General features: G+C 37.4%; 1 protein-coding gene across 7 annotated transcripts in view; it reads left to right on the top strand.

The window, feature by feature from the left end:
• Positions 1 to 12155, top strand: part of CPEB3 (cytoplasmic polyadenylation element binding protein 3) — a 191083-nt gene that overhangs the window by 136862 nt on the left and 42066 nt on the right. For 6 of the 7 annotated variants that reach the window (XM_045023056.1, XM_045023059.1, XM_045023060.1 and 3 more), the window contains 2 exons: positions 2161 to 2328; positions 4264 to 4353. In XM_045023056.1, coding sequence (XP_044878991.1) covers positions 2161 to 2328; positions 4264 to 4353 — 258 coding nt within the window. The remainder of the gene's footprint in view (positions 1 to 2160; positions 2329 to 4263; positions 4354 to 12155) is intronic. The other variant, XM_045023062.1, reaches the window with a different exon arrangement.

Consider the following 12155-nt stretch of genomic DNA (forward strand, 5'->3'; position numbering starts at 1 on the left):
GAAGCGGCATGTTTTCGGCCCTGCCCCGGACCTTCTGTTTGCTTCTTTGGTTTTCTGGTAGGCTTATCTGAGCTCCTTAACTTTCACACGGCACTGTACTGAGTCCCTGGTGTGGCCTCTCTGCATCATGGCTTTGGAAATTTTTTCAAATGTTTTTTCATTTCGTCTTTTGGAACAGAGTTCTGTTAGCACAGAATCCTCTCCCCATACAGTGATCAGATCCAATACCTCCCGTGCGGTCCATGCTAGAGCTCTTTTTCGATTCTCAGGAGACTGCATTGTTACCTGTGCTGATGAGCTCTGCGTGGTCACCTGTGCTGGTGAGCTCTCCACGCTGGCCAAACAGGAAATGAAATTCAGAAGTTCGCGGGGCTTTTCCTGTCTACCTGGCCAGTGCATCCAAGTTCAGATGGCTTTCCAGAGTGGTCACAATGGTGCACTGTGGGATACCGCCCGGAGGCCAATACTGTCGAATTGCGGCCACACTAACCCTAATCCGACATGGCAATACCGATTTTCAGCGCTACTCCCCTCGTCGGGGAGGAGTACAGAAATAGGTTTTAAGAGCCCTTTATATCGATTTAAAGGGCTTTGTTGTGTGGACGGGTGCAGGGTTAAATCAGTTTAACTCTGCTAAATTCGATATAAAGTGTAGACCAGGCCTTAGTCTCTCCCAATCATGAGACTGGCTTCTTCAGCTGCTCAGGGAAATTGGTTCAGTAGTGGGCAAGTGTTCCTTATATGCAGACCCTGCATCCCTCTGCTCCTCCACTTCTGCAACTCTGGACTGCAGATATGCTGTACTTTGGCTATGAGAATCATGAGCTGCTTACAGTAGGTGGGCACAAGCCAAGTAGTTATTTGGCACTCATTCTTTGCAGTAAACTGGGTAGTACCCACCCTGAATATTCTGCTGCTGGTCTACTACTCTCATGGCCAAACTGAGTGTTAACAGTGGGTACTAGCTTGAGCTAGGTGTAACTTTTCTTCATGTAGAGAATAAGATTTTTTGTTTTTTTTAGTGATTTTTCTAATTATTTGATAAAGGACTTTTAAAATAATTTAGCCTGCTAATCAATTAAGCTTCTTGCTAAACCACCCTACCCAACTTCCACTCAGTTCAAACTCCCCTGTGCTCACTTTGACATTTGACTCTCTGTTTGTTCTGGGTCTTTCCTCGCTTGAATTTCCTGAGGGACAAGGTGATAGTCACAGCTTTTTGGCACCCTTAAACTTAGCTGGGGAAAAACACTAGAAAATACATTGTAGGGAACAATCCGGCAGTGGAGTAGCCTAATGATCTTGTGTATCTCTTGTACCATTAATTTCTAAGAATCAGTGAAAATATTTTTTGTTGAAAACTTCACAGTAAAGAGTTTTGAAAGGGTCTGTCTTAAATTTAAATCTCACTCAGAAGGCTCTCTGAGTAACGATGGTAGACAGTGTAAGCAGATCATTTTCCTTGCTTTCATTTGTTAGCCATCTGTAGTTAATAGTTTCCATATTTATAGCTGAAACATTTATCTCAAGTTAGAAGAAATACCTATTTCATACTTAAAGGTTATCCAACTGTAGCTTTGGGAAAATGTAAATGACACCTATAATAAAACACTTGCTTGAAGGCTGGTTATTGGCAACAGTTGAATGTCTTTAACAGAAGAATCTGTGTTTTAAGATAGTGAGCTAGTTATAGTTGAGAATTTTTGTTGCACATTTATTTTTGTAATTTGACTAAATAAGGAAAGAAAGGGAGAGTGGGATTAAAAACACAACGGCTTTAGCAGTGTGCTTATAATTACACTGAAAAAGATGTTTTACCTACCTACGTAAAAACCGACCTATCACTTCATTTTATTACAAAACAACGGCAACTGTAATCTTGCACTAGCATATGAGAGAGGTGTGCTCTTGCAGCTTATCCTGTAAACATGACCACACATATTGTTTCCTACCACCAGCAGTCCTACTGACGACAGTAGGACTGATGGTGGTGGTAGACACTGCAAATGGTACCACACATTGTGTCTGGCCTTTACTGTTAATTCTGTTGAAGTAAAACATAACTTGAAAAAAAGGCAGATTTAAGTAGGCCTGGGCTCTTAAAGGAACATTTATTTTTCCAGAAAATTTTAACTCTAGAAACTCCCAAATCTGTTACAGGTCGGTCTTCACTCTTTCCTTTTGAAGATGGCTTCCTAGACGACAGTCATGGTGATCAGTCTTTATCATCGGGTCTCAGCTCTCCAACTCGCTGTCAGAATGGTGAAAGAGTGGAACGCTATTCTAGAAAGGTGTTTGTTGGAGGTCTGCCTCCTGACATTGATGAAGGTACCGTGAATCCGTGATGTGTACAATTGGTGGGGATGGGAGTTGGTTTTCTATTATAAAAATCCTCACTTTTCCTGGCTATGTGGCTGGTAGTGTGTTGTGATATTACAAAGGCAACTTGAGTTTGAGAATCTGCTTGGAATTTTTGCAGATTGTGATAGGTTGGAAGAGGCTGGCAGCCTCTGTGGAGGAGTGATGGATTGATATGCCCTAGTAAGCACGTAACCTCCACAGGAATGGTGTGTGTCTATGTATATAAAGTGTCTACGTACACAAAGTGAAGAAATTGATGGAAATACAGGGTTAAATGACTGGTGAAAGCCCTCAAAAGTCCTGGACTATTTCATCTCTTAATCACGGGGTGTGGGGGGAGAGGAGAAACAGAAAAATGGCAGCCTATACTTGTTAAATATGTCCATTATTGTAATAAAAATAGGTTTTAGTTAATAAAATGACTCTCCATTTACTTGGGTATTTCTAACAGATGTTTACAGTGAATCAGTTTGTAAATGTGCCCTGTTTAGTATGGTTGCAAAAAGATATTTAGGTTATTGTCAACAATCATAGTTTTTTGCATTTTGTATCTGTTTTATTAATAAAACACCTATTTTCACCACAATCCATTTGTGGATGTTCTTCAATTACTGCCTACCACACCAAGAATCCACTATTAACTAAGCATGTACAGGAATTTAAGGTTGCATCACAAGGGAGAGAGAGGCTTTTTTTGAAGCTGACTTTGTAGTAAGCTTTTTGCCAAACCATGTAATACCTTAATAAAGAAATTAATATTAAACATCAAACATTGCGAAAACACTGCCCTTCAGACCTTTCTTCTGATGGATGGGTTGCTAATATCTGTGTGGTTGTGATTATATTCAAATGTGTGTTTGATGAGAAAAAAATACAGATATTTCTGCTAAACCAGTGAGACAAAATTTAGTTCTGGTGAATCAGGGCTGTTCATACAATAAAAGAACTTAACCCCACCTCCTCCTCTATGCCCTGTATTCCCATGGAACTTAATTTGACCAAAGGGTTTGAGTCTTGAATTTCTGTTTAAGCAACTCCAACAGGAACAGAAGCCAGATTTCCAACCTTTGCTGTGAATTACAGTTCATAAAGCTCTATTGGAATGCATAGTGCAGGGAATTTTTTAAAATAATGAAATCTTGGTTTAGACTTGGGCTTTTCCTTTCTTCCAGATCCATTTGTTTAAGATTAATATTCCTTCTATAAAAAGAGTTGCAAAAACATTTCAGAAAAGTTACAGTTCCATGCAAAGTAAACAGCCTGTAAATGTGGAATAAATTTTTCTTTCTTTGGTTGGTTTGATTTTTTGGGAGTATGTGTGTCTGTATTTAAAACAGTGATTTTTAATGTTTGTTTGGTAAGCTAATTACTTTTAACCACAAATATCTAGAGAGAGGCCTCAACCAGAATTCAGGGTTCAGATCAGTGTTTGCAGTACACCCTTTCTAATAGATCAAATGCAGTTTCTGATTCTGAGTATCCCATGCTTTGAGAAATCTCAGATCCAGATTTTGAATCCCCAAAGTCTGAGAGTTAAGATGGTTCAGATTCATCTTGTTTTGGTTGTTTTAAAAAAATAATGTGGCAAATCTGTATTAAGGCTTCTGGTTTTCATCATTACTACTACTAATACTGAAAATTCTGTCTTGTAACCGTGCTTCACATCTGCTTTTAGTCTGTGAAGCTACATAGTGAAAGGCAAAACTAGTGGTATTTAAGCAACAAAGTATAGTAGAGGTAAAAAGCGTATTTATTTCAAGAAGGTTCACATATTCATCATTTCACTTTTTCCTGTTTTTCAATAGCTTCAGAAAATTCTCTAACATTTTCTTAAGCAAGAATGTTTGTTTTGCCACTTTTAATCTTCAGTTTTTCTTTAAGATTCCTTATTTGTTTTTGTAGATGAAATCACTGCCAGCTTTCGTAGGTTTGGACCTCTTGTGGTGGACTGGCCTCACAAAGCTGAAAGCAAGTCATATTTTCCACCTAAAGGTAATTAGCTTAAAATAAGTCTACACAGGCTGTTCTGGAACAAGCAAATGCCTTCTTCTGCTTTAAAAACATTAAATCCATTAAAACAACCAGCTTTGACTCTTTACAGTGGTTGCAGTCTCTTTCAATTAAGATTCTTCTGTAGATACCTTGTGTATAGAGGGGGGGAAATTGCAGTCCACGTAACAAAGTTGTTTTTTTCCAACAGTGAATCTATGAAGTCCCGTTTGAATTGTACTCTGCTAGTGGAGGTTGCTCAGTTTAATGAATCAGGAATTTGTATTTAAACTAGTTTTATTCTGGGGAGAGGGTTGCAAAATTTCCCCTGCTAATTGAGCTCTGCCAGTTAGTAGCAACAATAAGAATGTTAATGTAAACAAGGCTTCCATGGCCTTGAAGTTTTTGAAACAATGTCATTTAGACCAGTTTGGGGTTGGGGAGGAGGTGGTTTGGGAGAGTTTCTTGGCTTTATACATTCCTTCTTTTATTGAATACCCACAGCTCCTGCATTATACAGCATACCATCTGTAGCCACAAGGGTGGGTTAGCAGTGGGCACTCATATTCTGAGATCCTTCCATTCTCCCCTGGCCATGAATATTCACAATTGTTCTTAAGGCTGGTTTGGCAGCACATTGTACTGTGTTTGGTCATTGAACTATCACTCCTACTATATTTTTTAGATGCACTTTTATGTGCAAACGGCTACTCTTACCAGAAGTTTTTTAAACTGCTTGAGGCATGGTAACTTCTTTCTGACAAGTAAGTCTCCTGCAAATACCATTTAGGACATTTCTGTCTCAAAAGAAAACTGCTGTCAGTGGTTATTTTAGAACATCTGCTTGTGGATAAATAAGATGAAGTGAACATATGCTTTTGAGTGTAGTTCCTAAAAGTTGCAACTAACTAATGTAGTGCCTTACACAGGTTTAGGTTCTTTCTAGTCAGAGAGTTCCTATTCTAGCTTTAGCCAAGAGGTAAAATGAGCTCCTACTTGACCTGATATCTCCTAGACCTCCACAAATTGGTTTGCTATGACTTTGTGAATAACTAATTTAACTACAAATTTGTTGCAGATTAACATGAGACTTCATTGGTTAGGATCAAATTTGTTCTGTATTCCGGGAGGCTAAATCAGTCTACTGTCAGACTTTTAAAAATGTTTTTGAGTAAGATCTATTTTCGTGGAAGACAATCCAGCCTCTCTTCTATTTCTGTCATGATTCTATTATGGGAAACAGCTTTCAAAGCCTCTGCCAGTTGCTCTAGAATGTCTGTCTGAAAGTGCTAAACAGTCAGTCCCAACTGTTCCTGATTATTTATAACTGGCTTCTTAGTTATCAGTCAGGGCTTCAGCATTATCCCTCCAGCATGCCTTTCTTTAGGATTCACTTGTACTCGTACTAAGCCTGTTGATCAAGTATATTTGACTTACAATATACTTGTTGACACCCTCAAAGAATTCTCATAGATTAGTGATGCATGACTTCCCTTTACAAAAGCCATATTGACTCTTCCCAAACATATTGTGTTTATCTGTGTCTGATAATTGTGTTCTTTACTATAGTTTCAACTAATTTGCCTGGTACTGAAGTTAGCCTTACTGGCCTGTAATTGCCAGGATTGCATCTGGAGACTTTTTAAAAAAAAATCTGCATTACATTAATTACCCTCTAGTCATCAAGTACAGAGGCTGATTTAAGTGATAGATTACATACCACAGTTGTTAATTCTGAAATTTCATATCTGAGTGCCTTCAGAGCTCTTGGGTGAATACCGTCTGGTCCTGCTGACTTATTACTGTTTAATTTATCAGTTTGTTTCAAAACCTCCTCTATTGACACCTCAATCTGGGACAATTCCTCAGATATGTCATCTAAAAAGAATGGCTCGCATGTGAGGATCTCCCCCATATCCTCTGTAGTGGAGACCAATGCAAAGAATTCTCTTAACTTCTCCACAATGTCACATATGATGGATGGCTTTCTGTGTGGCACCCTCAATTACTGCAGTATCAGAAATGGGTGGACTCTGAGTCTAACTGGTTTGAACCTGCAAAAAAAGTTCATGAAGTTTTCTGGGTGATCCATCTGCTAGTCATGAGTCTATGTAAATACCTGGATAGAACCTGGCCCGAGAGTGTAGAGTACTGTCAATGTAGCCTACTGACACTTATTTGATGGCAGAGTATTTGTAGCAAAAAACTGCAGGAAATTCTGGTCTTGTTCATCAGACATGACACTGAAAGGACTGAACCATGTATTTTATCTAACACTACAAAATACTGTAATTGTATGCATATATTTTAAAGGGTTTTCTAAATTGGTGTCACTGCATAAATGAGTAAGTATGCATCTGGCTTCTATTTTTAAAAACAGTTTGGCTATCAATCACAAGTTCACATTTATGGATTAAAAAAAAAAACACCGGAGTAAAACCCAACAATCTATATAGTATGCATTTTGTCCTTGATAAATGCAGAATCTAGATTGCTGGGGGATGAGGGTAGTTGTGATACACAGCTGTTTTGTCACTAAATGTGTAGATTATGCACTTGAACAAGAGAAGCTGTTAGCAGCAGCTGACAATGTGTGTAAGAGGCTATTTCTAGTCCCTTACACATTTAAATTACTGCTTTTGCATGGCATTTTTCTGCTTTGTGTTGAAATGCTCAATGCTGTTTTTTTATCAGTGCCTCCCATGAGGTGAATCAAATGCTTTGCTTCTGAATAAGGCCAAATTATTACTGCTGCCTGAAGATTCTTTAGATGACTTGCATACTTCATAACATATCCTAAACAAATGTTTAAAGGGACTGGCAAAATTATAAATGCCATGTGCTAGTCTTGGGGAAGCAGATGCTCAAATTGTAACACATTTACTTGAATTTTATTGCAGAGTTTTGAGAATTTAAATGTGATTTGTGGTTGAGTTTTCTTTTAAATACTCATGAGATTTCAAGAAATAATGAGAAGTTCTAAAGAAAAATACTGGAAGCAGCAATACATAACTATGACTCAGCCACTTTAGACCTGGTAATCTATTTTATTCAGGCAAAAAGCTGGACATTTAATTTAAGTATGATTTTTTTTTGAATACTGGCCAGTAAATCTAGCGTCTAATGTTTTTAACTTGAGCAATACACCAAATGCAGTAATTAACTTTTCTTATACATTATTTTGTGTTAAGCAGATAGTACACTACTGTTTTTAAAATAGTTTTACTTTTCCTTGTATGTAATACTAGCGTGCAAACTTTAAAATAATATCTCCCCTCTTACTTGTTTCTCTGTGATAAGTATTTATTTTTCCGAAGACTAAAATGAGTGTGAAATTCACATGGTTAGTGAGAGCTGCTGTGACACCTTCGAAAAAGGTGCCTGAGTGCTGCTCCCTTCACTGGATCATGGCTAGCAAGAATAGGGGAGGGAAGGAGAGAAGGCAGCCTCTGGTTTCATCCATTCCCCACTTCGAAAGGGAGGAGATGGGGAAAGAACAAATGGGTTCCAGGGACTGAAAAAGATGTAGAATGTGGGGTGGATGGAGCTAATGTGATTCTGTAGACATGAGGTGGTCTCCTACCTAATATAACAATCTCTTGTACTAGAACTACATTTTTTTTGGCTTAAATGGTCTACTATTTAATATTAATTAATACTATTTAATACTAACACCATTAAGTCCTTGAGCAGCACAAATATCTTTATTTAAAAATAAGCTTAGTGATGATAATACCATATTGACTTGAGTGAAAATTGAAGTTATCCATCCACAGATGCAGTACAGATATCAGCAATGCAAGTTCTTTGAGTATTTTTCCATGTGGTCCCATTGTAGAAACATGCATCTTTTGCACATGAGCCCAGAATCTTTTAGCCAGCAGTGTCCACTGGGGCTGTGCAGTATACCCATTATACTCTTTCAACCCCTATAGCAAGGTTATAAAAGATGGATCAGCCCCAGCTGGCACTCAGTTCATTCACACTGCTTGTGGTAGCAAGTTGGAACATAAGGGGTCTTTCTGCTTCATTGTAGCTTTGACAGTTTAGGATTATTAGTTAAATTTTTAATAGTTTTTTTAATTGTTTTTAGGCAACAGGCTTAAATAAAAACTAACATTTCTATCTTCAGTCTTGCCTCTGTACTGAGAATAAATCTGGTGGTGGAAAACATGTCTTTGGACTTTAAAATCTACCCTACCCGAGACAGCTTTGCTGCTAGTGATGCACATCCAAAATGTTTGCTTTGTTTAGAGGAGTCTTGCATCTTTATCAAATATGTAATGTTTTCCCGAGCATAGTCTTGATTGCACATGAATATACTAAAGTTCAGAGCATTTTGACTAGCCTACCAAGGCATTTCTGCCCCCCTTCAGGGCACCTCTACTCAAATCTAGATGGAGAATACAACAGCTATGCACTATGTAAACAGGCAAGGGGGTGGGTGAGTCAAGGTTATCCCTTTTTAAGTCAGGAAGTGAATCACTGGATCTCTTGGGGGAGAGAGAACAGTAAACTGGAAACAATTGGCTTATTGTTATACGTTGTTCTTCCATTCAGTTGAATTAAGGGGCTTGATCTACCCAAAAGCACATTTCACAGTTTTCCATTGGTACTTTTAAATTTTGGGGAGGTATTTCCTTTTACTGCAGGTGATTATTCAGTAACTATACAACTTAAGTATCATGGCAAGTTTTCTATCCATCCAATAGGTGGCTTCGATCTTCAGAAAAGCCCATCCTTCCAAAGTCTTTTCTTAGAATTCCTTAATTTCTTTAGAACTGTTAATCAAAATATACGCTAAAAGAATTGTTTAAGAAGTCTCTTGGATCAACTTTTTGTTAATGCTTAAACTACTTAACAGGATAAAGTTTTTCTCATATTTGTTGTTATTTGGTGATTATCTTCTGGAAGCTTTAGTTTTCTTTCTTTCTTAAACTCTCCTCAAATTAAAAGTAATTTGACCGATAGGTTAGGGGGAAGTTTTGCTTAAGACTGTTAGGTGCTGTCTTAGAGAGACTGGAAAATGTATGTTCCTCCCTGCCTGTGGTCACTTCTATAACATAGATGAATAAATATTTTGCTGCCCCTAATATTTAAAACTGCGTATTTTGTAGAGCTGTCCATAGTCTTTATTCGTGCGGTCTTTTTGTTGTTGGTCAGTATGCAACTGAAGTAGTCAAATAATTTTGTTCACTAGCTGTATACTATATGCCGTGGAGTGGATTTAGATTGATATGTACAAAAAATCCTGGCATAAAAACAAATTGCAGTTTGGAAAGCAGAATAGAAAGAAAAATTAGATGGGTATGTGAATGTAATGAAAATGTACATATTACACAGTGCTCTATAAGTGAACAAAAATCATAGATGTCTGAGGCTAAGTGACTTTTTTCTTTAAAACAAACACCATGCATATACTTTAATTCTTAATATTTGTTATTCACCTTATTACATAAGAACATTGTTTAAATTATGTAAACAAGATGTTCAGTGATGCAGTATATATTGTCATGTCACTGTATTTTTCCCTTCAAAGCCTTAAAAGGAAACACTTAATACTTAAAACCACTGACTCAAATCTGTTGTATAACCATGCCAGATACTTATTATTTTCAAAGCAGCATGGCAATGCTGAGGTATTTATGGTATGATATTTATGAGGTAGTAGGAAACTGGAAAAGGAATTACTGCTCTTCAAGATAATAAATCCTGAAGATAAAATAGTGTCTCATCACTTCCATGTTGTCTGCAAAGTAAGGTGTCACAAAGATAAATTCAGGACTGGCTTGATCCTTTTTTATCTATTTTAAATTAAAGCAGAGCATGAACAGTATGTGATGATGCTAGACGTGAAACTGTATGCTTTAACTAAATAGTCTCAACTACCAGTGATTTAAAATCTGTAGTAGATTTTCATTAATTGTGTCTTTAGAAAAATAATTCAAGTGAATTTCAGAACAAATTTGTATTTAGCAGTACACCCCTTCTTTCCCCCAAGCAAACAAAAAAGCTCATTTCACAATCCATCTGTTGCATTTCTTTTATTACTTCTGATACTATTTTCTGATAACCAGTAAACATGTTTGGTTTTTAATATGCTTTTGTAATGTAGGAACATATTTTTCAGATATTTACTACTTAGTGTGTTGGCACATGCTCAGAGTCCCCGCTCTCTACTACCTTTATCATATTAATGATATGGCAAGGGATGCAGAAAGCCTAGGATTTCACAGGAGGGAGAAACAGCTGACATTAAGGTACACTACTGTTTATTTTTATCTTCAATAAAGGTCAGTCAAGCCTTTCTTAATAGAGGTATCCCAAAAGCAAACTTTGGCATTCCTCTAGTACATGGGTATATGTTGCCAGGATAGAATTGTATAACTCATTTTAAATTAATGGGACTTCAGCATGTTGAAAGATGAATAGATCACAATTTTTGGCAGATTGGAACTTCCAACCCACTACTGAAGAGCAGCAATGACCAATAGACTACAAAAAGTTTATAATATAGTTGAGGTCCACAATTATATAAGAGTGGGGAGGTAGGGTATTAGGAAGTGTTTGGGCATTGCTAAGGACTGCAGTGAACAAGTTAGAGATACTTATTGCTAGGAAATAACCAGTCCATGGATCTTTTCTCAACACTCCTTCCTGACCAATAAAAGCAGTTAGTGCTCTAGACAGCTGATTGTCATAATTTATCTTTGGATTAGGCCCTACAGCTTATTTTAAGACTGAACAGACTGCTGAAATCAGATCAGCTTGACTGGCCATCCACTCTTTCTTCAGAAACTTGTGCCTCTTTTCCATAACAGCTGCAAACGCCATTCTCCTGAAATGCTTCTTTCTACCTTTTTAAATACGAGCCTACATGTCAATCTGTGAATTTGCTGGCCCTGGAGTAAAACTGGTTCTCTCAATCATGGTATTGTGTGGCCCAAAATGCAAAGAGCCACCAGTTATAACTGGGGCATAACCATGCAACTTTTCTTATGAAGCACCAAACTTCACTTTTAAGTTGACAGAGGGACATTGCAGAGGAAGGATATTACAATGGGGTGATAGTCCACAGCATATTAAACTTTCTTGTGTGCCCTTAGAGTACATGCCATGCTAGTTGTCACTGCCTGTCACATAAGCAAAGTTTCAGTCCAAAGTCTATTATAAACTCTTATAAGCAGGGTATTGTAAAGGAATTGCTGACAAAACATCCATTGCAATAACACAGATAGTGCTATTCTTATAGTAACATAGTATCAGCATAATGTTTAACAGCACAAAAACGTTGCATTAATGCATCAGTATACATTATTTATACAATGATGGTTGCAAGGTAGTTAATGAAGTAGAAATCTTGGTGTATTAGAGAATTTGATAAAAGCTTTTAAAAGTTAAACCTGTGAATTATAAACTCCTAAAAAGTGCTCAGCACTCCCCAAATGCCACTTGTTCTGTTCTTTTAAAGAAATTATATAATGGAGTTACAAAGAGTGATTTAGAGATTTGGAGAAATCTTCGGCCACTGAAGAAAAAGATGCAGCTTGAGAATCCCAGTTGACTTTACAGACAAAGAAACAGACTTGAGCATCTAGAATGGGAAAACAATACACACGTGGCTGAAGATCCAAAACAGTTGTTTGTTTTTCTACTGCAGTTCTGGTTAAAGTGACCATGGCTTGATAAGAAACTAGTGCTGAAGCTGTGAGCAATAGAACATGTTTTTGTTGACTGAGAGTGCTGACAGCATAATAGACTACTATGGAGATGTTTATAATACGGAGTGACTATGACTTTCGGAC

Source organism: Mauremys mutica, chromosome 7 (assembly GCF_020497125.1).
Source record: "Mauremys mutica isolate MM-2020 ecotype Southern chromosome 7, ASM2049712v1, whole genome shotgun sequence".
Classification (NCBI taxonomy): Eukaryota; Metazoa; Chordata; order Testudines; family Geoemydidae; genus Mauremys; species Mauremys mutica.